This window comes from Odontomachus brunneus, unplaced genomic scaffold (assembly GCF_010583005.1).
Source record: "Odontomachus brunneus isolate Ranch 3 - 2012 unplaced genomic scaffold, Obru_v1 Obru_scaffold_156, whole genome shotgun sequence".
Taxonomy (NCBI): Eukaryota; Metazoa; Arthropoda; class Insecta; order Hymenoptera; family Formicidae; genus Odontomachus; species Odontomachus brunneus.
Genome location: NW_022639606.1, coordinates 686,599 through 713,256, shown reverse-complemented (window position 1 = coordinate 713,256; position 26,658 = coordinate 686,599). Strand labels below are relative to the sequence as shown.

The 26,658-nt window shown below is 39.8% G+C and overlaps 2 protein-coding genes and 1 long non-coding RNA gene across 14 annotated transcripts in view; 2 read left to right on the top strand and 1 right to left on the bottom strand.

Moving 5' to 3' along the window:
* LOC116850810 (collagen alpha-2(IX) chain-like) overlaps nt 1-13,684 on the top strand; it is a 30,435-nt gene extending 16,751 nt beyond the window's left edge. For 3 of the 7 annotated variants that reach the window (XM_032829494.1, XM_032829491.1, XM_032829493.1), the window contains exons 5-19: nt 596-766; nt 2,005-2,076; nt 2,141-2,215; nt 3,119-3,217; nt 3,584-3,709; nt 3,814-4,000; nt 5,887-6,156; nt 6,574-6,752; nt 7,926-8,096; nt 10,506-10,706; nt 10,798-10,999; nt 11,819-11,920; nt 12,952-13,119; nt 13,208-13,276; nt 13,533-13,684. In XM_032829494.1, coding sequence (XP_032685385.1) covers nt 596-766; nt 2,005-2,076; nt 2,141-2,215; nt 3,119-3,217; nt 3,584-3,709; nt 3,814-4,000; nt 5,887-6,156; nt 6,574-6,752; nt 7,926-8,096; nt 10,506-10,706; nt 10,798-10,999; nt 11,819-11,920; nt 12,952-13,119; nt 13,208-13,276; nt 13,533-13,651 — 2,211 coding nt within the window. In that variant the 3' untranslated portion in view covers nt 13,652-13,684. Of the gene's footprint in view, nt 1-595; nt 767-2,004; nt 2,077-2,140; nt 2,216-3,118; nt 3,218-3,583; nt 3,710-3,813; nt 4,001-5,886; nt 6,157-6,573; nt 6,753-7,925; nt 8,097-10,505; nt 10,707-10,797; nt 11,000-11,301; nt 11,460-11,568; nt 11,721-11,818; nt 11,921-12,951; nt 13,120-13,207; nt 13,277-13,532 lie in introns of those variants that run through there. The other 4 variants (XM_032829492.1, XM_032829496.1, XM_032829497.1 and 1 more) reach the window with 4 other exon arrangements.
* Nucleotides 8,040-14,880, bottom strand: LOC116850818. Of its 2 annotated transcripts, XR_004379447.1 has the most exons (4): nt 14,685-14,880; nt 14,199-14,272; nt 10,224-10,273; nt 8,040-9,863 (listed from the first exon to the last, which is right to left on the bottom strand). It is a non-coding gene; the product is annotated as an uncharacterized LOC116850818 (long non-coding RNA). The 2 variants fall into 2 exon arrangements; XR_004379446.1 differs by having other exon boundaries at nt 10,224-14,272.
* Nucleotides 14,881-14,905: 25 nt separating this feature from the next.
* Nucleotides 14,906-26,658, top strand: part of LOC116850811 (dystrobrevin beta) — a 20,477-nt gene continuing 8,724 nt past the window's right edge. For 4 of the 5 annotated variants that reach the window (XR_004379445.1, XM_032829501.1, XM_032829499.1 and 1 more), the window contains exons 1-14: nt 14,906-15,372; nt 20,538-20,702; nt 21,714-21,930; nt 22,511-22,593; nt 22,672-22,823; nt 22,908-23,016; nt 23,093-23,259; nt 23,409-23,536; nt 23,638-23,736; nt 23,834-23,915; nt 24,135-24,173; nt 24,256-24,374; nt 24,848-25,013; nt 25,241-25,548. Coding sequence is in view for 4 of the 5 variants with exons in the window: in XM_032829501.1 (XP_032685392.1) it covers nt 20,543-20,702; nt 21,714-21,930; nt 22,511-22,593; nt 22,672-22,823; nt 22,908-23,016; nt 23,093-23,259; nt 23,409-23,536; nt 23,638-23,736; nt 23,834-23,915; nt 24,135-24,173; nt 24,256-24,374; nt 24,848-25,013; nt 25,241-25,548 (1,829 nt within the window). In the remaining variant the exon portion in view is untranslated. The remainder of the gene's footprint in view (nt 15,373-20,537; nt 20,703-21,713; nt 21,931-22,510; nt 22,594-22,671; nt 22,824-22,907; nt 23,017-23,092; nt 23,260-23,408; nt 23,537-23,637; nt 23,737-23,833; nt 23,916-24,134; nt 24,174-24,255; nt 24,375-24,847; nt 25,014-25,240; nt 25,549-26,658) is intronic. The other variant, XM_032829500.1, reaches the window with a different exon arrangement.

Below are 26,658 nucleotides of genomic sequence, written 5' to 3'. Positions count from 1 at the left end.
AGAGAGAGAGAGAGAGAGAGGGGGGGGGAGGGGAATCGGAGCTGCCGCCAAAGCGATTTAGCTAATCGATTATTACGTATGTTTTGTCAATTGTCCCATGAAATCGTTACGTAAGCAGTCCCAAGATATGCTGCCGGTCGCATAAAAGTAGGCGCGTGAATCGTCCCGTCATCAGGGCAGATGTAAAGAACGTTTAAATCGCTTCTCTCTTGCGCAAATGTCACTTGAAGAGGCTTGCAGCGCCAGAGTCCTGTCGTTCGCGTGACAGAAAACAGGGTTATGCGCTGTACTATCGATGATATAGCGATAAGAATGTATCATCGCAATGTGTGGGATCTCATCTCTCTTTTTCTTCATCATTAATAATCGCGACACTTGCGGACATTTCACACGTTTCATAATGACGCATATTTCTGCGCAATGACAGTTGTTAATCAATTCTATTCAGCGATCGCTTATCCCCTTTACAGATTATCTTGCCTATAGATTGGATAAAATGGAGAATTATGTTAACTGTCAGCTAAATAGCTGACTACATTTCGTTAGATTAGGTAATAACACTAAAAGGAATAACAGTTGGTTTTTTATTAAACAGGTGTTTGACAAAAGCTGGCACAAATTAAATTTCGGAGTGTTCAAGGACAAGCTGGTGTTGCACATCGATTGCGAACACATTGGTACGGAAAAGCTGAAGCCGCACGGTCCGATTAAAGTCGATGGTAATCTGTCAATAGCCAAGATGAGTAATGGTAAAGTAACAGTACCGGTAAGTTCTATTAATATTTTTAACACTTGTGTTAAAACAATATTTAAAATATTCCTCGGTAGATAACGCACTCTCTAAATTTCCTACAATGCAGAATTTACTCTATGTGAGTGAAAAATCACTTAAATTCGAGCGACTCAGTGGTTCTTACTGTTTAAATAAAATTTTACTTTAAGAAATTTAGAGAATATGATTTTCCTAATACTATAAAAGAAAAGAATGTTATAATTAATAATAAAATAGCAAAAGTACAAATCCAACAAGTTGTAAGATGATATAATCAAAATGATATCCTAGTGAATCTTTCAGTTTCAGTCTAATCTTTTTAGACACAAAGATCTTACGCATATAAAAAGTCCAAAAATGTTTATAATACCCGCTGAAAGTGACATTCTTAATTTAATTTGGATCTACTTACTCCTTAATCGCATATTTTTCGGTGAAAGTGAGCTGAACTATTTATAAAGATCAACTCGCATGCGTGTATTACACATCTGACGCTCCTGAATTGCATAGCTATTATGTCATTGCGCGAGGAATGCGCATCTTTACAAGATAACGTTACGTGTCGGTCAGTACAATTAAGCAGTCCGCTACTTGATTACAGACCGCTTTACGCGAAACGAGGCTAGAACTATCAGTGTGAAAGGGGACGAAATTTAATATTAGACTCTTTGGCCCACATTCAGAACGATGTTAAAGTATGAGATAAATAGAACCAATAAATAGAAGTAAGCAAACGTGGCGACGACGTATATGGTATATGAAAGAAAATCAATTAAACGATCAAGGATCTCTGATGTACCATCAACAAGATAGATTAATGAAGTTTTATTTTCATCACGATCGAGAGTGAGTTTCGCAATTGAAATCTCGCGTTGTGGCTTATGTTGGCTTTGTTCTTCTTGTTAATTGTGACACTTAGGGCCGATTTTTCAATGATAGTTTAAACTTAGATTTCAACTTAAACTCTGTTTAAACGAAACAAATACATTGTTAGAATAGAGTTTAAACTTGAATTTAAGTTTAAACTGCTATTGAAAAATCGCTCCTTAGGCTGTTTAATGTCAGTTATTAAGGAGTTTATTCTTAAATTAAAATGATTAAAATTATAGCAAGATTTAATGTAACATTTATTGCAGTAAAAACACATTCGTAGTTCAGGTCAATCATGTAATTTGTTTGTGCACCGTTCAAAATTATTAAATTGACCAAGTATCTATTTGCATCACATTTAGATCGACATACAATGGATGGTACTAAACTGCGATCCTACGCGACCGGAACGAGAAACGTGCGAGGAGTTACCGGTAAGTTCGATATATTTCGAAAAGACTTAAGATTTGCAAACATTTGCCCAGCGTTATCACGCAGGTAGCCGCCTCGCTGATAAAACCCGCCTGCGAGATGATCTGTCCGCAGGGATCACGTGGATTCAACGGCACAAACGTAAGAATTTCAAAATTGCGCAATGCATTTTTTACGATCTATATCTATTAATTATTGGGCAATTACAGGAGAAATCTTGCGAATTTTTTAGTATCAAAAATAACAACGCCTATGAGTAGGCAATATACTTCACTGAGAAAAATAGTTTTGCTAATTTAAGGCTCCTGGAAAGTCGCATCATCCATCTCTTTTTAATAACGTCAGAAGCGAGAAAACGCATGCTAAAAATTCCTGCAAAGTACATCGAGATAAACAGATATATCCACAAAACGACATTTGTGATCGATTAAGTACACCTCTAAAATATTCCGTACACTTTCCTTTTGTTCTAACAATCAACAGGTAATTATAAAATAAATGTGACGTGCAATCATCTTTTCTAATCTAATTTCCTCATTATCTTGTCATATTAATTTTCCGATTATCTATTGATTTTTAGAACAAAAGGAAAGTGTACGGAATATTTTAGAGGTGTACTTAATCGATCACAAATGTCGTTTTGTGGATATATCTGTTTATCTCGACGTATTTTGCAAGAATTTCTAGCATGCGTTTTCTCGTTTCTGACATCATTAAAAAGAGATGGATGATCCCTAGGAGCCTTAACAAAATACCAATACCCACAACAAATGATTAGTAATATAGGACAGCAATCTAATCCAACTTTTTTTTTCTTTTTTCCGTATATATGATTCGAATATTCTGATGAAACTTGAACTAATTTGTTATCCATTGCTCTCGGGATTTTGCGTCCACACACTAATAAGATTTTGTGTACTCTCGCGAAATCAACCTGCACTAACCGACTGAATTAAATTCGACATATGTTACGATCTATGAGTTATTATCACATATTCTAAAATAAATTCATGCAGACACATGTCTCTATCGATTCAAAATCAGGGATCACCTGGTCCACCCGGAGCACAAGGACCAATAGGTGCACCAGGTTTAATTGGACTTCCAGGACAACGTGGGCCACCCGGGGAGCAAGGCAGAATAGTACGTTATCGTTGCTTATCTCGCAATTTAAAACTCCGAATGGCAATCAGATTCATTTATGTCCAAGTCATTCTAAGAAGTGATCATTTCTCGGAACATTTTTGCTAAGAAAAACATTAAAAATAAAGTACTTAGCAATTTAACCAAAATTTACAAAAAAGCTATGTAATCCTGAACTAGAAGGGTAAAGGAAGTTTCAATAATTTTTGAAGAGGAAATCGAGGAAGGCAATGAAGATTTAATTGTCATGAGGGTTGCCTTGAAAGTAACGAAGATATATTATCATTCTCGGAGGATTAATAAATCATTTTATGCTATCGAGACACGAATAGATGAGCGTAAAAGTAAGAAATATTATTTTATCAGGGAGCCCCAGGTAATACCGGTGCGAGGGGTTTCCCAGGTCTACAAGGTTCCAAAGGATCAATTGGACCCGTGGGTCCTCAGGGATTACCAGGATTTCCAGGACGAAAAGGCGATCGTGGTGAAAGGGTGAGCGTTGCGTCATGGAATTTTAAATTTCAGTGCGGTTTTAAGAATTGAAGAATTTCTGTGCGAGAGACAAAAGTAACAATAGAAAAGTAAACTCCAAATAGGGCGATACCGGTTTCCCGGGTTTGAAAGGAGATCAAGGTCCTCGAGGATTCCCGGGCCCGCCAGGGAACATAAACAGTACGATAGGCGGATTATTGTCGCGTTCTCTTGGGTCGCCTATTGTGGGCGAAAAAGGAGCCAAAGGAGAACGAGGCGATAATAGCGCCCCAGGATATCCAGGCGAAAAGGGTAAACATCACATACTGCCGTTTAGACAAAAGAATCTCACGAACCGCTTAATTGAAACAGATTAAATCCATTCGTACGTTCATTAATAGCGACCGAAGACACGCTGGACAATGTAATTCGATCTTGTTAGAAATCGCGTCGAGATACATATAACCGCGTTATTCTCGTCGGCGATGGAGCGCGGGAATATGATGAAACGAGTATTCTTGATTATCGTGCACGATGTAATCGAGTCACTACAATATCCAAGTCAATTTGCCGTCCAATCTACGATTTTACATGAAGAAAATGCTGTAGTAAAAATTATAGTAAAGTTATAAAATTGTAGTAAAAATCATAGTTAAGGGGTTATATTTCATTTTATAATGTTTTTGTGAAGCTCTCTGGACTATACTGAAATTGTAGTAATTGAGAGACTGGGTCTCTTAGAAGTCACACGGATCAATTGTCACAAAGCTATATCTCACATAATAAATGGAGGAGCATATTCTCTATAGTATCTTACATATAGTATAAATCTCTATAGTATCTTCTCTATAGATTGCTAATATCATAGTTGGGTGTACGAAATGGCTTATGAAATATCACATATGGTATTTACAAACACTTTTTCAAAATTGCATGCGATGAGTAAATTTATTTATTTCTATTTTTACTGATTCGTTGGGGTTTTGGAACTTATGACCATAATCTCTCTTTAGTCTAATAAATGTTATAAGTTTAGCTCATTTTTCTTGCATTTAGTTAACAGTTATTGTAGTATAATTTGTAAATATGATCTCTTTTATTCCAAATGATCGTTCAGGATGAGTTCAATAATCTTACGTAATGCTTCGTACATTTGTGAACATGTTAATCTGTTAATAGGATGATACTTTTAACATGAGCCATACACACGACAAACTGAAGATCGCTTGGCTTAATAAAGTTTATTATAGCGAAGAAGTCTCGCTCGTTCATCGATAGTGCGCCAGCAATGCCTGCTATGTCGCCCATATATTTTGTCTTCGTGACTATTTTATGAACATTGTAAAAAAATCACAATTCTAATAGCGACTATTAAACGACTCAGACGGCGCACGAGATTCCACGTACCGATACCCATTGACCCAGATGCGTTTATTCGCAATGATTGTAAATCAATTTATTGCAATCTGTCGCTACGTCTGTAAACTGACCGCTTATAAGTAACTCGAAAATCAAAACCGACCGTGCGTATAACGGAAACTCAACATTTTTGTTGAAAATTTAAAACTAAATGATCAACTAGGTTTTTTGATACATAATCAACTGAAAGAAAAAACCAATAAGAACTAACGCGAGATCTCAGTGGCAAAAACCATTTGGTCGTGAAAAAAATAAAATAAAAAAAAAACTAAGAAACAAAACTCTATTAAGAGGATGCTGGAGTCGATGACGAACTCGAACAATGTCGATAATGCAGAGACGATCGTCACTAACATAATCACGCTATCATTTTCGTATTTCTTGTATATATAGAACTTACATGAATGTGTGTTGCTTTGTTTTACCATATTCAATGGAAAACTTAACCATATATGTGTAGAAATCTTTCTGCAAACTTAAATAGAATTTAAATTTGGCCAATAAGTACCACGCAAGAATATAATTATTATTATTATTCACTACCAATATCCCTTGCATAAATGCAAAAGTTTTGGAAGACTGAGTGAGTTTTGCAACTGAAATCTTGGCTCTTATTAATCTTTTCTTTCTTGTTTATTGAAAATGTCACTTGATGCTTTCACGATTGATCCAACACGAAAATATGCGGCAAGGAAAATATGAAAAAATTATTATTAAACATGAACCAGATTATTATGAAGTTTAAAAATAATATTATTTTAAAATAATATTATATTAAGGCGAACGTGGAGAAAGAGGATACCCCGGATCAAATGGATCTCGTGGGCAGGACGGTGCGCAAGGTCCTCCTGGTCCTATGGGTCCATCTGGACCCAAAGGCGACGTTATATTCACCAACGCTCCTAGCATTCCAGGACCACCGGGTCCTCATGGTGTAACAGGATTGCCGGGGCCAACAGGTTTACCAGGACCGTCAGGAATACCAGGACCTCCGGGGCCACCAGGCCAGACGGGTCCGAAGGGTGATGTCGGAGAACCTGGTCGAGATGGTTCGCAATTCCATTGTTTTAACAAAAATTGGGCATTAAGATATCTTATTATTATAAATTGATTGTACTAGTCAAGGTTGTTTCATATATATATATTTTACAGAATAAATATACTCGGATATGGTGGTAACAATTATATAGATGACAAATATGCATTTTGTGTGTAGAATTAATGTATATAGTTTCATAAATTATTTTGTAGTTATTGCAACTAAGGCTACTTACTATACAGTTCTCATAACTATTCAGTTTTAGTTGTAATAATTACAAAATAATTTATTAAATTGCGTATATTAATTCTACAGACAAAACTCGTATAGTTGCCATCTATATAGTTGCCATTGCTACATTTTTTTCTCTGAATGTATCATAAATACAAAGAAAGCGTGGAAAAAATATTTAGTATTATTCTCAAAGGTACGCCGGGATTGACGGGTAATAGCGCGATACCAGGACCTCCCGGATCCGAAGGACCTGTCGGACCTCCTGGCGAAGACGGTTTTCCAGGCATTAAAGGAGAGGTCGGACCGATAGGTCCTCCAGGATCACCTGGAGTTCCAGGAAAAGACGGAATTCCAGGATTACCGGGACCGCAGGTATTTTGTTACTTGAGATGTACGATATAATGATGTTTTATTGTATATTATTTTGATTTTTTAGGTTTTCGCGGTGTCCATGCATATTAGATTTGGTTTCCGGGTTTGAGCCACGTGGATTCATCTTTGTTTGATTCCGACGTTTCGCGAACATTCAGTCCGCTTCATCAGGGAGGAACAACCCGATGTCGAGTTATTTCTGAGAGGTCTTCCTTATATAGTAGTTGGTATAGGGGGAGAGGGAGGAGGAGACAGGAAGGAGGAGGAGTAGCAGGAGAGATGGTGGTAGGAAATTTGTTGTCTGTCATGTTTTGGAAACCGGGAGAACGGATCGCCAGATTGGACTGATTTTTTGTCCATTATCCCTATTGAGATTGTTGGAGTGCTTTTGAATTTCCTTATTCACGCAAGTCCCAATTCCAGACACTATCAAAATAATCAAGACCTCAAAACAAGTCCCTTCCGATCTCATCCCCCTAATCGATTTCAGCTACAATAATCAAATCTATAAACAGATTTCAGATGCATGGGATCCCCAATCTCTCCAGTCATAGCTAATATCTTCATGGCACATTTTGAATCTCAGGTCATCCAAAAGTGCCAGTTGAAACTCCGAATATGGCTCCGATATGTAGATGATACTTTCATCATCTGACAACACATAACACACAACATCCCAACATTACTTTCACAATGGAAGTCGAATAAAATAACAGACTCCCTTTCCTGGATATCCTAGTTATAAGAACAAATGGCTCCCTGAGTCACCCAAGTTTACAGGTCAATCACAAGTTTACAGGAAACCTACACCACCAACCGATATCTCCATGCCGAATCACACTATCACCCAGCTCAAAAACAATCGGTCCTCGATTCGTTAATACACAAAGTATTAGCTAATACACAAAACATTAGTCATCTGCGACAAAAACAGCATCCAAAGTATCCAGCATCCTATACCAACTGCTGTATAAGGAAGACCTCTCAGGAGCAACTCGGCATCAAGTCGTTCCTGCCTGATAAAGCGGACTGAAATGTTCGTAAAACGTCGGAATCAAACAAAGATGAATCCACGCAGCTCAAACCCGGAAACCAAATCTAATATGTATATTATTTTCTTTCTACGTAAGATAACGTAACTTTTCATGAATATTTGTGGTTGCGTGCGATAAGGGACTTCTAGGTATACGCGGTGATCCGGGTTCGCCAGGACCTCGTGGTTTAGAAGGGCCCATTGGAAAACCAGGACAGCCGGGACTAGATGGAAAATCGGCCCAAAAAGGAAACAAAGGGCAACAGGGCGAACAAGGTCCTGTTGGACCTCGCGGGTTACCGGGCAGCACGGTAAGAACGAAGGAGAGGGAAGGGGGAGAGATTGAGAGTTACTTTTTATGAATAATTTATAATATCATTTATCATTTTGTGTGAAAAATAATTCATTGTCGTTACTCAAAAAATAACAAGTAATTTCCATAACTTTTTTCATCAAATTTTGAAGTCCCTCTTTCTTCCAATTCTAAGTCCTTGTTTCTTCTAATTTGCTATCACCCATCCCATAATCGAGAGAGTAATACAGTAGTGTCTCGCGCAAGCAAAGCGACATACTAACCGCGAGTTGGTTTACACAGCCGGTGTATATTTACGCGAAGCAATTAGTTAAACGGAGGCAAGGTTATCATACCATCATAACGGCTGAACTGAAGAGGTTCTGAGTTCAATTGATTCCAATTGAGTTCAATTGATTCATATTATATAATAAAACTGTCTTTACTTTTATCTTACGTGTTTTGTAAATCGATTTTAATTCGAAATATGAAATCGCAAAATTTCTCCTCATGTACACTTGATGTACTCCTGCCACAGATGTCTATACTATACTAGATAGCTAACTTCGTCAAAAGAGCTGAGGCCGATCGGATATCTGGATTCAGCTATGATACCTTACTACAAAATGGCGACGGTGTGTATATAGTGCACATGTGATATTCGGCATGTTAATGCGTATAGCGTGGTGATATTTACAATTATAAGTGAAAATACATCAAAATGCCGAGCAGTTGTTGCATTCCGAAATGCAAAAACAACTACAAAAGATGATTTTCATTTATTCAGGTAAGAATACCTGAATAGGTATTTACATATAATAAATATGAGAGTTTTGTAATATTTGAAGGTTGTGTTTCAATAAAAATTTCTAAATATTTCAGATTTCCTATGAATCGACCAAATATTTAAAAAACGTGGGTCGATGTCATCGGAAAAAACTTTACACCAAAGAAAAGCTATTTAATCTGTAGTGCTCACTTCGTAGCAACAGATTTTATGGACAGACCTAACGCAAGCGATGTGCGTTTAAAAAATCTTGCTGTGCCTTCTCTGTATTTTCTACTCCGGCTATTAATCCTGTTCCTGCGGATGTTAATATTTCTTTTGAATCTTGTACTTCGATTGAGTTTGATACTAGTCCTCTTCCTGCATCTGCTATGCCTGCAGTTGTATGGAAAAGTATATTAAAACCATAAGTGAATAATACAGATGTTAATTATATATTAAAAACTTTATTAACATTAAATATATATACTTACAAATATAATACTGCGTAACTTGTCGTAATAAAAACTATATTTTTTACTATAATAACATTAATGCTTTATTATTATTTTCTGCGTCCGTTACTACAATAAATGTTATTAATGAAAGTATTTTTTACATATTGACAGTAACAAATTTGATTTCATTACAGTTGAAAAAGAAATACAAATATTTTCGTATATCTCATACAATAACTGAAAAAAGCAGGAGTGGCTATATTCTGTTGTAAGGTGTCATGGCCGAATCGAATATCCGGCCGATCACAACCTTTTCATACGTCAAAGCCCCAACTTAGCGATCTAGCATGTATAGACATTTGTGACTCTTACCATCCGACCATCCGATGGCATTGCGAACGGCGTGTGTGACAGCCCACATAGCATAAGATATCCAAGATGTCCCAAAGACATCCAGAGGATTGCTAAATGTCCGCATAAGTCCTCAGAATATCCTAAAAACATTCTGAGGACTTCTAAATGTCCGCATAAGTCCCCAGGATATCCTTACAAGATCTTGTTGCTATTAGGGAGTGAAAGCGTGAGTGAGAGACAGAGAAAAAAAGCATAACGTACGGAAGTGATTTTGACAGAAAAGTACTATGTATATAAATGCTAAATGATTGAAGATGAAAACAAGAAAGACAAAAAGAAACAGAAGAAGGAAATTTTTAAAGTGGAATTCAAGAAATAATAAATATTTTATTCAGTGGATGCTATGTATAATAACATATTGACTTATATTAATATAAAATATTTTTCAAATATGAAAACATAAATTTTCTTAAAACCTTAAGAAAATCTTAGCTTTTCATGAAAATAATTGTTTAATCTATTTAAAGAAGAGAATTTAGATTTAATTAAATATGTTATTAGTACTTACCGAATAAATATTTGCTACTTTTTAGATATTTTTTTCTCAGTACAAGATAACTGAAACATGTAATGTAATTTTAGTTATCAGGATTCTCCTAATAACAAAGTTATTAGGATTCTCTGACTATATTATTTCCTAATCGCAGTATTAATTATTCAGTAACGCCGCTGTCAAGTCGTTACTGAAAAAAAGTAACTTGTAACGGGTAAAGCGTTGCTTCCCAACTGTGGGTAATCGCGAAACTAAAACATTGTGTACGCGCAACTATTTGATATTTTATATATTTAGGGGACGGCTGGCTCACCGGGTGCACCAGGTATACCGGGATTAGAAGGAAGACCTGGTTTATCGGGACTACCTGGGCCACCAGGACCACCAGGGCTTCCTGGTCTCCCAGCTCAGAACGAAAATGCAGTCTATCTGAACAGCGATAGTATCGGCAATCCAGGTCTAGACGGACCTAGAGGCCCGTCTGGTGCACCAGGAATTGTAAATATCTTAATTAGGAATGCAAGTAATTCCAGCCGTGTTCCGATAATTCGAAATAAACCAATTCTATGATTATGAAATAAACAATTAGCCAGGTGAAAGAGGAGCTCCTGGAGAACGAGGACCAGAAGGCCAGATAGGACTACCTGGAATGGCCGGCAAGGATGGGGCACCTGGTTTACAGGGTCCACCGGGGAACAGAGGTCAAACGGGTACGCCGGGACTTCAAGGGCCACCCGGTCGTAGCATCAATGAAGCGGAGATTCGAGATATTTGTGCCAGTGTGCTGAGAGGTGATCTTATCAGTGTGCCCGATCTCTTTCGCTCGCCGTCGACCGTCCCTCTAAAAATTAATTGAAGTTAATTAAAGTTTAACCGTTCCACCGTCTCTCTGATTCCCTTCATCTTCGTATCCAGAAAGAAACGGAGGATACATTATAAGCTTCAGTTAACTTTAATTAACATGTAGGGCAACGGCGTTATTTCAATCTTGTCGTTGAGCAATTAGTAAGATAATAATCTAATAATTTCATTGAGAGAATCTGCGAATTCTCGCGGCGTGCTAATGAAAGACGCGTCTCGCGTGCACGTCTAGGGATACGTGCGACTTGTCCGCGACTCTATTCTTCATCACCGTCCGTATACACACAGAACGGATGACCGAGATGGCAGCACTGATGCAAGGCCCACCTGGTCCGCCTGGCCGAGGCCGTCCAGGTCGTCCCGGATCACCTGGTCCCCAAGGTCGCCCAGGTACACCCCCGAGTCAGGGTTTACCGATCCCCACGCACTTATCACTCGCGCTCGGCACGACATTAATCGCATAAAGATCAGCTATACTACTTTAGGTCTTTCTTGTTAGTTTATAGACGAGTCTCGGACGTAGAGCGGAACGCTAGGAGCCTAACGCGAGAAGAGGCGTTTTGGCAAACAACAGCCACGAGAGCATCGTTGTCGTAGTAATCATCTAAACAAATGCTTGAAGTATCATCCACGCGTTATCGCACAATGACACATGCACACTTAACACTGTCGGCGGGTCAACGTTCGGACTAACGTCTCACGCGCTGCCGTGCGCCCATAAAGATAATGGTATACCGCATGTGTCGCAGAGAGGCTGAAAGAACTAACAGACGGTCTACGAGGGCTACCCGGGTTGCCGGGATTGGCTCGACAGGGCCGTCCCGGTCGAACCGGAAATCGGGGCATTCCAGGTATCTACCCACCTACCTGCTCGAAATCAACTGCGAGCATCGATAATGCCTGGAATTATGGCCTACTCGCGGAATAACGCAAGCTTCTCTCGTATAGTAGATTAGTCGAGTAATTTCATTAATTCATCAGTCACTCAACGTGTCTTACACTGGCGGACCTTTCTTTTGAAACAGAAACAGTCCCGTTGTGAAGATTCATGCTTGTCGTTTCATCATAATGATTTTGCTTTTCGATTTTCAATATCTCGCTTTCATTATACGATCATACGATTGACCTTGACAAACTGTTCTAATAAAAGATATCTCTGGTTATCTCTTCTACGAGCTGAGTTTAATGCATGAACGCAATTATTATACTCGCTAAATTTTTTTGAATGAAATTTCACTCAAAAAGTAAAGTGATCACAGAATCACATGAATTCGAGTTATCTTTCATTTATATACAATGAATTCTTTACTCTAAATCATCGAATCAATATCTTTATTTGAAATTGAAGAGTCAATTTGATGTGCTCTGTTGTCATAAATACTTACTCTGATAACTGTCATAACTCTGACTAAAACATTTACTGATATGGAGTTAAAATCCAGGTTAAGCTTAAGTGAAACATTCATTCTTGCGACATTGAAAAACAATATTTACTATGGCTTCCAGTGAAAATACTGTTCGTTTTGAATGAGATTGTAGTCCAAGAAATTTAGGAAGTACAGTGGATTGCAAAACACAATGAAATTGGGAGGTCATCATTAAAATTGAGAATCATTACTGTAAGCGTGTGTATTCAGTAATTACATTATTATTAATTGTTATTATTTATTATTCTTAATTTTATTAATTTTATTAATTATATTATAGCGTGTGTGAGGCTATAGATAATGACTCTCAATTTTGATAGTTTGGTGAGCTCGCAACTTCATTGTATTTGAATCTTTTTGCAATTCATTATATATGTGATTCAAAGTATATTTATCGTTCTACGTATGTGTATGAAACATTCTGGCTCTGATTAATCCCGTTTACGATCATTTAGGTGATCCAGGATCGCCAGGTTTGCCGGGGGAACGTGGATTCGTCGGTTTACCGGGCCCACAGGGTCCCACAGGACCACAGGGTCCGTCTGGCGAACGCGGAGAGAAAGGAGATGGAGGTCCAGAAGGAATTGGTATAGAAGGACCACCTGGTCCGAGAGGGCTGCCAGGTCAAATAACGCCATCGTTAATAATTAAATATCATTATTACGAGATTTGTTTTGGATAGCTATAGGATAATTGTATTATTTTTAACAGGACCCCCTGGTAATGACGGGGTTGGTTCACCCGGGAGACAAGGAGACAGAGGTGAACCAGGTAGACCAGGTAAAAGGATCCTGTCTTGAAAAAAAAGGGAAATTCTCTTTCCTTTAAAAAGGGCAAAGGCAATTTCCTTTGAAATATCTAGAACATTTTAACTCCCTTTTAAGAAAGAAATTATTCTAAATGAATTTTCCGGTAAATTTAACATCTGAAAATTTACAGAATAACTACAGAATGTTTCATTAAATATAATTTTTGCTATATGGTATTCATAACTTTACTTTGTACGAAATATCGTACTAATTCCATTTGTTCGCAGGTGTTCCGGGTATTAGAGGAGCGCCGGGAGCGCATGGACCACCCGGATTTTGTGAATTTTGTAATTATCCTAGCAATAATTATCTGCAGTACAATCGTGGTAACGAGAAAGGTCCTTGAAATACGATAATGAACAACGACAAAAACACAGGAAATTCCTAGAGAGAAAGAATATTGTGGAATAGCTTAACGTATATTCGATATAAATGTTCAAGATTTTGCATTTATCGTTAAACCGGAAAATCTCTGCGGATTCTTAATAAGTTACTGGCGTGTAAAGACGGTATTTCTTGTTCAACTACGACTTAATTACGATTTTAACACCGAATTTAGCGTATTGCATATTATTTAATAAAGCTTACTTTCGATACACTTGTTCATTAATACCTTACGTTGTTACATTACGTTAGGTTAGATTAGATTAAGTGCGACTGGTTTTTATATTGCGATTTCTGTCTTAGATATAATTAACAATCCGGACCGCTCTTTAAAATAAATCAAGGAACTTCCCATTGAGTAACAATAACATTAATGTTATAATTTCCTACTCAATAATGTAATTGTTACGCATAACATATATATATATATATATATATATATATATATATATATATATATATATATGTGTGTGTGTGTGTGTGTGTTAATTATTAATTTTACTGCCTACCTATACGATATAGTGGACCACAGTATCGACGAAATATTAATCGAATCCTCATTGTAACTTCGTCGCATCGTTACCTGAATTTGATAATAGTTAATTATTTTTTGACAAGTTCGATCATTTTTATCGAGCGCATGCGAGCTAAAGTTCTTACAATCCAGCCAATAAGCAAAGAATATCAGGTCAACATCTGGAAATATTGATCTTATCTCTTGAGCGTGTTTACGTTTGATATTTTCGGAACGACTCAGATATCACCGGATAACATGGTCTCTATGAATATTGCAGAATCGCTTTAGCGGCATCGAAGTGCCAAAGTAACCTGCAATGATGTTGATACGAGCTACTTAGACGTTATACGCTGTTAGGTATCGTTACGTTCTATCGATGATTCTTTGCTTATTCGCTAGATGTTTACAGTATTCGTTGTGCTAAATTCGAATATTCGCGACATACTCGTCGGATTAAAGTATCGATAGCAGTATCTACCTGGATGCGAGCTATCGGGGGACAAACAGGACTCCACGACAGAGTGCTTCCAGGTGCTGGCTTGCGGCACGGAACACGTTGCACACAGTAGCGCGCGCGCGCGATTGAAATACGAATTGTCGCGCGCATCCCGCGGTCCAATTCTCCGTTCTCCCGTTCACGCCGGCGACGGCGCCAGTGGCGTCGTGGAGCGTATCAGCCACGGGCCAGTGATGGCCGCGGAATTCGCGACGTGCGTCACATCGGCATCCCAGCAGCGGGCTTGTTTATCGTGACGCCGTCCCGGCGAGAGAGAACCCACGCCTCGCCCGTCGGCCAGTTCCACGAGTCGGATTCGTTTTCGCTGCGACAATCGTGGATTTCGCGCGTGCTTCCTGAACGTGTGGCGGATCCCCGGCCGAGGGACACGAAGCGCACCCGACGGAGCCGCTGCGCCGAGCAGTTCCGCGCCGGGGCTGACGAGTGCGAGACGCGAGAGAGCGAGCGATCAGAGACGAACGACTGTTATTCGCCCGCGGCTCGTTTCCTTTCGCGGCGAAGCTCATGGCGAAGTGGGAGCGATAAGGGATTACGTGGGAAGCCTCCGAGGAGCACGCCACGGCGACTCCACACGCCCCGGTCGGTACCTTTTTTTATCGCACGCTCGTTGGCGACACGCGCGCACGGAGCGCCCCAGGTAGACAGGCAGGTAGGTGGATAGATTGCTACGCCGACCGGTAGAACAGGTTAGGTGCTTGCGCGCACCCTCGTAAAAGGCTATCGCGGACCATCGCAAGGGGTCCGTACTTTTTTTATTACCCGCTTGGCCGTCGTCTGTTCCCTCTCGCGTGACTCTTTTCTCTTCCTTCTCTCTTTTTTATATTTCATTCCTACTCGGGATGTCCGATCAAATATTTATCCGGCGGCGAGGAAGTGTAGCGCACGCGAGACGACCATTCAGCACGCCACTGGGAAGTTGTCGACCCCGCCAAACCGAAGGTGTTTCGATTCACTAGGGCATCGATAATTTGATTTATAATTGACGTGTATCACGCGCGCGGTGCTTCCTGCGGTGACGAGAGGAAAGGAGGGCTCTTCCCCCTACAAGTCGGAGAAATAACTGCGGATAATTAGCACGTGTTACCGGACATTATAGGGATTATTATTAGGCGTCTTGAATCGTTAGTGATTATTATTTGTGACTGCGTTCGGAGCAGAGAAAACTCCCCAGGTAGCGCATACCGTTTAGAAACATTCCCGAAACGTTTCGTAAACGTTTTGTTAAGCCTAATCTACAATGTGCTTTTTGCTACTTGTTTTTTATTCTCAGTCTTTTTTCTTGTATAAGATTTAAAGTTTGAATCAGAGAGAGAAAGAAACAGAAAGCAAAGAACATACTGTATATAAAGCTGTAGGAAACATTGCGATACGTTTAGAAATCGACATATATTACTAGGGTCCCTTGCAACTGTTTTAAAATTTCCTGAATTTGATTGGTGTGTGCTCTTAATTTTGGCTGAATCTAAAAGCATCTGTCAATCAGATTCACGAATTTTAGAACAATTACGAAGCAGTTTTCTCTGCTAAACGCAACGTAATATTTACCAGATAACGCTTAATGATTTAATAACTCTAGAGACTCGGTATTCGAAACAAACCATTAACTCTGACGACAGTTTTATTGAGGAATCGAAATTTATTCGCTCTCATATTCTGTTATCGCGGGTTTGCCATTAAAAATCAAATGAAACGATGACTCAAGTCTGACCGGTTGTAACGACGTAACGTCGAGGTCGATGCGCTCATCATTCACTAATGAGGTGTCTGAAACAGCGAAATCAATCCGTCTATACATGATGCTATCGACATTGAACATCTGAAATTCAAAATCTGGTTAATTTCACGTTGAACGCGCGATGCGAAGTTGAAACAAGAGTGGTGTAGTGTTTATCGACGTTACGCGTCTGTTTAAGGTCAAATACTAACGTACACTTGGTATCAAAACTGCTTGAACGCATTTTTCTCTCGTGCAGCTTGGAACGCAGCCAATGATCCAGTGAGGGGAACTTCTGAGAATTTATAAAGAAAAGAACAAGTTCTCGTCGGACCATCGTCTGCGTTCCAAAACATATCGAGAAAAAAGTTTTTGAAACATAGTGTACACTTGTTTGCGTTTGACTAAACGGTTTGAATTATGTTCTTTCAACACAGTCGAATGGAAGAATTTGTTTTTCAGTCATTCTCATGAGTCAGGTTTAATTGGATGCCGAATGCTTTTTGAAAAATATCAAAAAAAGTTCAAACCGTTTCATAAACGAAGATAGAAAAATTATTTGTGTATTTAGAAAAAGAACATAATTTGTTATTGGGTAAAAGTGGGATAAAAATGTATTTTACGGAAATAAATTTTATTTTACTTCATTTAATGTTTTTACCTTGTTTAATAATAATTTTACTTCAAATAAATCTCATTTCGCAAAAATAAACTTTATAATTCAGAATATAAATTTTCATGTATTCTTTTCTCGTGTAATTTTTGTAAGTGTAATTTTTGAGATGAGTGTGAACTTTCCGTTTTGTCCAATGCGAGAATGTATATCGAGAGTTCACAAACAGCTCAAAAATCACAAATTGTCATAATTTTTCTGTTCATAAAGGTAGCTACAGATCGGTGTAGTAGCCAATCGGTGAAGTTACGTTTTTCTAGAGCGCATAGTGTACTCCTACGGTAAATTCTAAATTGATATAACCTCATATATTGCGTAAGACTATTATGCCATATATACACTGTGTTCCGCACAAGAATAGCAATTGGCGATGTGTAGAGAATCATCTTTCACATGAGACTGTACCGTGTAGCGCGATTAATCGGCGAGAAGATGCTACTACTGTAAAAAGAGAAATTCCAAAGGACATTTTTCCCTAGCTGCGCAGGCGCGTAATTACAAAATTACCCCCGCGCGTATCGGTTACTTAACGGCCCGCGCAAGTGAATCCAGCTGTACTACTTCGTTTTTTTATCTGTGTTACATTAAACTCCCCACACTGCGGAATGCACGATGCAGCGCGCGAGTGTTATTGTTTTTCGCGAGGTTTTCAGCAAGAATACGTTAAATGCGTTAGACACACCGGACATATTCAAGTGGTGTACGCGCGAATTTGAACTACAGGCGAGACACTGCAGACAGACGTGCCGACGGAAAAGCGAAAGAATTTACGTGTGCCACGTGAGCACACACGGAAATGCACTACATACCGACATACGCGTTCGTGTCGCACTAATTTCCTTCACCGTTACCGCCGCACTCCTTCCGAAACGGTATTGTCAGTCGGATAAAGATCTGACTGTTGTCAACGCGAGCTGAAGTTGGCCGCGCCTTTTAGCCGCTCCATTTCGCGCGTTCCCTCGAGCGCGCCTGACCGCCCGGCGTTCCCTTTCCGACCGTTCCCCCGTTTCTTTGACCGATCTTACGTTCCCCCACCTGGCCCACTTATCGTATTGATTCAAACTTAGGCATCCGCGTTTAGTTCCCTCATTCCGTCGAACCTATCGGCCGATATTCCCTCATTGCTTCCTGATCAGCTAGTTGCGCCAAAGTGCTGATCAATTATTAAGGCCATCTAGACGCGGCGCGATGCTCGACGCTATGTTCCGTGTATCTGTGTTCGGCGCTTAGCATCCAATATAACACTTCGTTCGTCCAATTAGGCCCTTTTGCCTTCCTAAGGATGGCGTTATTCCGCATTTGCGCACTGATCCTCTCAGCTATCTGAAAATGTTGAGTCGGAAAGAGTATCTGTTGGATTGTATCTGTTTTTATCTTTTTATTCAGATAGATACTTTTCATATGTATATAGCATATTACCTGCTTGGCGATTAACATAAGCACGCACAGACGCGTCTTCATTCAACAAAATTTTTCAGTACATAAAAGAAGAAGTCATCTGGCGTCATGAAAATTGCAGCAATATTGCGCCAATATTCTGATGTTATGAATATAACCGCTTATCTTGCCAGGAAGAGAACGCAATTAATCCGGAATTATTGTACAAATGAAATAAAAAGTAAATTTCTTGATAAAAATAGTTAATGGGATAAAACAAATGGATATTATTTAAAACGAGGGTATTTTAAATACGTGCGCATTCTGCGCAACAATAACATCATAAAATATACATTAAAGGTTTGCGTACTATGTTCAGCGTCTTTATTTATGTGGGAAACTCGTGTTAATTGAAATCGGTTGCTTTATAATAAAGTCGAGTTAGTTGAAAATTACGTTTCATTTACGACACATTATTAATACATGGACTTTTTAAAGCAAGAGACCGAGTGTCGTTCTATTCGCTTATCTCGCAACAAACATTTTCATTTTTAATACGTTTTCCCGTAGGACCTTAATATCCTCGAGAAGCAGATAGTGGAAGTCCAAAAAAGGAAATTATTTAATACGAAATTCATTTTACTTGTAATAGAATTCTAGTTCCGCAAACGGCGCGTCAGCCGTAAGTGGGTTAATTCAATTACGATCATTGTATCGCAAATAGCCGTACGGAACAATCGCATAATTAGAACGTCGATTACAACGCGACATGGCGATTGTCTCGGTGAGAGGCAGCGAGTAACTTGCTGAAAGGATGAACTCGCGTGTGTGTAACGCGAAATATCGGCCGGTTTTAAATGAATTACACCGTCGGATATTGACGTTCACTAACTGGGTCGATCGTTTACGTAAAGCGGGTTACACCGTCATGGTTGAACGGCCTTCGGAGAGTCAACTCTTTTTCCCGGAAGTGGGGCCCTCGCCTACGTTTCCACGAAAGAGAAAACAATGTAACGACGAGGAAAGAAAGCTCGCAACAGACGATGAAGCCACAACAATATCGATGTCCATTTCGTTAACCGCATAGCCGAGTCGCGCGATGATGCATCTGTAAGATAAAGTACGTCGCGTGTGCTCTCTAATCGTCGCTAATTATCTCTTTTTCTCTCTCTCTCCCTTTGTCTGCTCCTTCTCCTTCTCTTTCTGGACCCGTCGACAACAAACGGTTCCGTTCTCGCAATAATGACGTGGCGTTACGTCTCTTGCACGAGCTGCGAAGTAGATGCAGCTTTGCCGCGCCGTTCACACGCGTGATGCAGAGTGAGTTTCGTGAAATTAAAAGCAGGAGGTAGGAGGGAGGAACCTGCGGCTCATGAGAGATCGCGAAGCGAAATTACGTGAAATCACGGCTTCTAATTTTCCACGGTGTGCGCGTGTATACGCGCGCGTACGCAGCCGCTGCTGAAAGATGCAGTTGCATTTAATTGTAACTGACGGCAGTTATTCCGGGTATACTCGTTATTTTCCAGCTGGAGGCGCGTAATTTCATTCTGTTTTATTTGCTCCGTTTAATGCTTAATGTTTGCGGACGCGGCGCGATGCGAAATCGCACGTCCCGGCCGAGCGAAAGGCTCGTCGAGAATCGCGCGAGAGTCAATTGGCTGTCTATTCGTTTTCGAAGAACTTCTGAATCAGTGCACACTGGTGCAATAAGTCAGGATGAAAGAAAGTATACTTGTCTCACTCTGATTTATTGCACTGATGCAGAAGTTGCTCGAAAACGAAGCAGACCTTGCGATTAATCATCGCGCGGCCTTCGCTCCGCGTGTATTCGCTGGTCTTTTGCGCGCCGCATAAATTTGCTGTTGTTCCTGGAAAAAGAAAAAGGGGGGATACGTACGAGCAGTGTGTGTCGCTCTAACTCGAGATCGTGCATAAATTTACGCGTTGCAAAACCAGGCTCGCTGTGAGCGATCGCGAAGGAATGCGCGCGAAGAATCGACGAGAGGAAATAGATAAGCGTGATTATCTGCGTTCATTCTGTGTGCAGCGAAAATGGCGGAGGAAGGTGCGGGTGGATCGGGAAACGGGAGCAGCGGGGAGACGAGCCGTTTGCAGCTCCTGCAGGAGATGCGGCAGCAGAACTTCGATACCATTCGATTCGCGTCATATCGCACCGCCTGCAAGTTGAGATTTATTCAGAAGAAAGTGCACCGTAAGTATAATGTTCGACACATTCGTGGAAGAACGTATCTCTGGAACGTATTTTTATTTGTATTACTCCCGGATTACTGCACACAAGAAAATATCAATCTATTGCTAAGAAAAACGATTACTCTTATTTCTTCTTTAAATTAATCTTCAGCAATAGATATATTTTCTTCATAATGGTCTTAAAATATATTTATAACAAATTTTAGGAGAGCTTATATGGAACTTATATTGAGTACATATTATTACTCAAGAGAAGAATTCATTTCCTTTACATGAATATTGTAAAAGTTGACTCAACACTATGTAGTAGGCAAACCGAATTTTTCTTTTAAATTGATATTGTTGGTCAAAATGCTAAACTTATAAGGATTTAGAATGGTTTTGTAATAAATTTCATGCTTATGATTTGCAATATATTTGCAATATATTTGCGGACTATAAACTTATAAAATACTGGAAACAGATGACATTTGTTCGAATGCAGTATGCATTTTTCTGCGTGTACTCTCACGCAGATCTCCGAGTAAATGTATCTGGACTCGTGATTGAAAGTCCAGATTAACACGAAGAAGAGAACTTTTCTAGAGCTTTCATCTTCCACTTCATCTTCCACTTGTTCTTATTAATTCAAGTTTTCAAGTACAATTTAGTTTTGACTTAATTGTAATAAGCGTAGTTCCGTCACGGTTGTTCTCTCACCCGCAGCAGTAATCCGGGATTAAACGCGTTATCGTTAACTGCACAAAGATCTTCGTCGCTCACGGATGGGTGTTTCAGAATATTAACTCCGGAACGCTAATTTCCTCTCGCGTTCTGTACAATTGTTTCTTGCGTTCTGTATAATTGCATTTACGTTAATTAGTAAGACGGCGCGCTTTGCGTCAGCGTTATCGGACGAAAAAGACGCGGGCGTTCCGATCTCAAGTGATTTCGTTGTATAATAATAACGTTGTATAATAATAACGGTTGTATAATAATAACGATGTTATAACGCATGAATTGTCGTATGCAGTGCACAACGTCGACATATGGAACGTGATCGAGGCGTTTCGGGAGAACGGTCTAAACACATTGGAGCCGTCGAGCACGTTAGGGGTATCCAGGCTCGAAACACTACTGTCTTCCCTGTTTCATGCACTGAACAAGAGAGTGCCAGTGTCCCAGCAAGCTAAAGTCGACGCAACCACGGCCTTGTTGATGAACTGGCTATTGGCTGCTTATACCAGCGGGTAGATATACTTTCTTGCTACATCGTTATTAACACCTTGATTGCCAAGCTGGTCACCAGTGACTGGCGCGTAATGTCGCCACCTCTCATTAATTTTTTTTACAAAGCACAAGAAACTTCATATAACAAATTAAATATATAGCCGGTAGAAAGCCAATAAGATGAACTCACGAATATATGCATCGCGAATTGCATTGATACCACATATTTGACGATTCAAACTTGAGTTTGAGCATCGATACAATCAGTGGAAATCAGCGTGGCAGTCAATGTGTTAAACATATATCAATGAGTCTCCGGTTAATCGTACTTTTAACAATAAATACTACACATGCAAGAGAAAAGAAGATACACGCGAAAGCATAATTGAAACTCTATTATATTTTTTGTGAAATTAATTAAAGATATACTGGTATCTTCTGTTGGAATCTTTTTATTCCTCAAAACTGTCGAAATTCTTTTTAAATCCGTTCAATAAAATCCACGAATAAAATATCGGATATGTCACAAGTAGAGCAGAACAGCCGCGATTCTTATTCACTTGATCATTGGCGACTCTTTAAACCAAACAATTCTTTCAGGGAGAACAATAAAATATCCGTATTCTCAGTGAAGGTAGCCCTAGCAACGTTATGCGCTGGAAAGCTCATGGACAAATTCCGCTGTAAGTCGCAAACAGATGCTCTTCGCACAGATAGATCGTCGAGCAAATTCACCAATGAAATTTTATTTCGATGCGCAGATATATACTCGCAAATATCCGACAGCAACGGACACATGATACACTGGAGGTTCGCCGATTATCTGAAGGAAGTTCTAGCTTTGACAGCGGCCGTCTACGAATCTCCGTCGTTCGGATACTCCGACGGTCTCGCTAATTCCATCTTTCCCGCGGTATGTACGCTATGTGTGCGCGCACGCTGTGTTTGATATGTTAATATACTAATGGAACGAATCTCGTGGCGTATATCTCGACAGAACTCTAAAGTCACCGTGAACGACTTTCTGGATACGCTCATGTCGGATCCTGGGCCACACTGCTTGATCTGGCTTCCGTTGTATCACAGAATGGCAGCCGTGGAGACAGGTAATCGCGTGGAATCCAAATGAGATCAGCCAGGACCGATTGGTAGAAGAGATTTCACGTAATCTCGATGTTTCAGTGGCTCATCCTATAATGTGCGACGCGTGTCACAAGGAGAACTTCACCGGATTCCGCTACAGGTGTCAGAAGTGCCACTCTTATCAGTTGTGTCAAGATTGCTTCTGGCGCGGTAAAGTCTCGGGGACACACAACAATGATCACGAGACGAGAGAGTATAGTAGTTTTGTACGTGTTATTTAGAATCGTGTCTTTTCAGATCTTGAAACGTTATTGTTTGCATGAAAGGGATTTCGCATTGATTCTTTATTTGTATATTTACTTGCAACGTAACTTGTCAATTTCCTAAGGAACGACAATTGAATTTTCGTTGGTAGAAGTCACCTAGCAAGCAGATTGGCCATTCGCTGCGGAAGAGCTTCAGATGCGTCCCGGAGAAAGGGAAGAATAGCTTGCCGCGGTTCCCGGAACAACCCGAGAAGACGTTAGATCTATCGCACATAGTGTTAGTATCTTTATTGTGCGCATTACTCCATATATTTCGCTTATCTCCGTCTCTCACAGCGTAATTTTACAATCCAAATAAATATATTCACTACGTTCCAGCCCACCGTCACCTTTACCATCTCACAACGGTTTTCCAGATCCAGGATTTATGGCTCCTTTTGATTCAGGATCAGTGGACAGCCGTTCGACCCTGAGAAGGTAAGTTCGAACGTATTTACGTTGCGGTACAATTCGTTTGCCTTTCGATTTGCGTGTAGACGCCATGCTTTACTTATTTCTTTTGTATATCGTCCAGTATGGACAGTTCAAGACTGGACGATGAACATAAATTAATAGCACGATATGCACAAAGGTTGGCACAAGAAGCAAGGACCATGGTAAGTCTTTTAACATTTACATACTCATTCTATACTCACTATATTTACACAGCTACACGCGTGTTATAATTCGCTTTGATATTTGAAGCGCGTTTGTTATTATTGCGCCTACTCTATTAAATTTACAAAAGCCGCGGGAGCTAATTAAAACTGTTCTGCGTTTCGCGTTTCGCGCTGTGTGCGCCACTAATATTAATTTCATAACTGCCCCGTTAACAGCCTCGTACCGCGTCCAGAATGTCCCAGGGAGATCAAGCAGTAAGTACGCATCGTTTAGAGTACCATTGGGAATGTTGCCCCGTGTAGGTCGTTTTATATGTGATAACTTTTCTGCTTGCAGGGCAGAGCACCGTCGGACGCGAACCTAGCGTCGTTGGACGCGTCGCGGGCGCAGCGTGAGCTTATATCGCAGTTAGAGGCAAAGAACAAGGAAATAATGCGCGAGATAGCAAGGTTAAGGTATACCTGTGTCGTTTATCTTCCTTTATATCAAGCCTAAACCTCGATTTCATCCTGTTGACCCATCCTAGGATCACGCATGTTCAGAACGTTCTGTTTCGCTTTGTGTGTTGCCTTGGTTGCATAGCTCGCACAACGAAACAAAGAGAAATAATACATCATCAACTAACTATTACCTGTTAACTACTGACTCTACTGACAACGATCAAGTGACGATTGCTCGCATTGAAATGACAAATGCGTTCATCAACATCGATCAATTTGTCGCGGATCTTTCTCTTGGACTGACATATTCATTAGAGATTCATATTCTAACTACTACATTAACCACACGTCACATCGCTTATAATAATGTAGACACAAATTTATGAAGTGGAATATCATGCGGTAACATGTAATCGCGACATATTCCATTTCCTTATAATGCAATGCACTTGAAAATGTTTCAAGGAAACTTTTATTTCCACATACAGAAGGCAACAGGAGATAGAAGCAGCAGGTTTAGAGAATCCGGCGTTAATGTCAGAATTGCGAGCTCTGAGGCAAAGGAAAGATGAATTGGAAACGCATCTGGCGACATTGCAAGACTCCAGGAGGCAGCTCATGGTACAACTGGAGGGTCTCATGAAAATGCTAAAGGTACTATCACGGATATGATTGTGTCAATTGGATTAAAGTTAATTAAACAAATTTATTCGCTATATTTTGCGCAAAAAATAAGATTAAAAAGGAGATTTATTAAATACCAATTGCTTTTGATTTTAATTGATATCCGCGAGAGCGACGTATAACGGAGCAAAGCTGTTTTCCATTCTTATATAAAATTGGAAGTGTAATCACTAATTTAATGCAATCCATCTCAACAGAATCACCAAGCGTCGCCGCGATCAACACCGAACAGTTCACCGCGGAGTACAAAGTCGCCACCTCTGCCGCCTGGTGCTATTCCTAGCAGTAGATCGGCGCCGCCGACTCCCGGTGGTCCTTTATCCACGACACCTCAACAGCAACAACAGCAACAGCAATCTCAGCAGCATCAAAATCAGTCGCAAATCTCGCAGAGCTATCAAAGTCCCGTTCCAACGACAGTGGCTAACGCGCAGGGCAACGCTATGCTCGGCACGATACAGAATCCTATTCCTGATAGCTTGTCGTGCGTTGGCGGCGATGTAAGGTAGGCACGCATGTACAAAGAGAAAATACATATAGAAGAAAGGACAAAACTTTCTCGAGAACACGTAAAAGAGCAAACGCAAAGATGGAAAAATTGTAAACGTTGAACGAATGCAGTACGCGTGATAGATAAACGATTATACGCGCGATTCACACGATGGGACAAGATATCGATACACAGCAGTCAGATATCACTTGTCCCACCATCTAGATACATTCTCGTGCGAATTTTCGAAACTGACATATATATTTTGTGTATATACGTAAAAAAAAAATAATTCCAACAACAACGTAGCTATATACTTCAATTGCGCCGTTGGCAGCTAATGATATAAGATCTATATTGACAGTAATTGTAAAATGAGATTTCACTCCGTACCTAGAATTGAGCTATCGTACATAAGATACGCATCACGTTGCATTTTGGTCCCATTAAATTATTCTCGATCGAATGAGCAAGTACGTAATGTTAAGAGGAAGTTAACTTTGAGAGAAACAGAAGTGCTCATTGTCATCGAATATCACGTTTATTGCTTGCATGCGAAACATCTACCCCGGTTATATGTCTACTGAAAAATTGGTTCCCTCCATCGATATTGCTGTAGCGATCGGTATAGATATCGTTGCACACACCATACAACTACTTCACGATTAGTTGAAGAACTCCTAAATTCTCCTGCATGCAAGTATAAGCGATGAGATACTTCTTATTGAGCTAGTAGCAAGAACAATATGGTACTAGCGCGAGATAAGTGTGAGGCAGTGAGTACCTCGTAAGAATGTTACTCAAAATCGTCAGGTCTATATATCAACTTGAAAAGAAAAAAAAACATATAGTAGAGATATTTGTATATCCATGTCATGTCATGTCGCTTATCCCCGTTTTAATAATTTCTTTTAAGTCATATTTTTTATAAGTTTTCTCGATATATTTCCCTTATATAAAGATATCTCTTCTTCTTTTAGTTCGTTTTATCATGTTTAGTCATTTTAAATGTATCATTTATGTACAGTACACACAAGAGTAATTATCCTAAGTAAGGAGAGAGTATTGATGCGTTGGATATATAAGTTTAACGCGTACGAGTTACCCATCCAATACCCCCCCCCC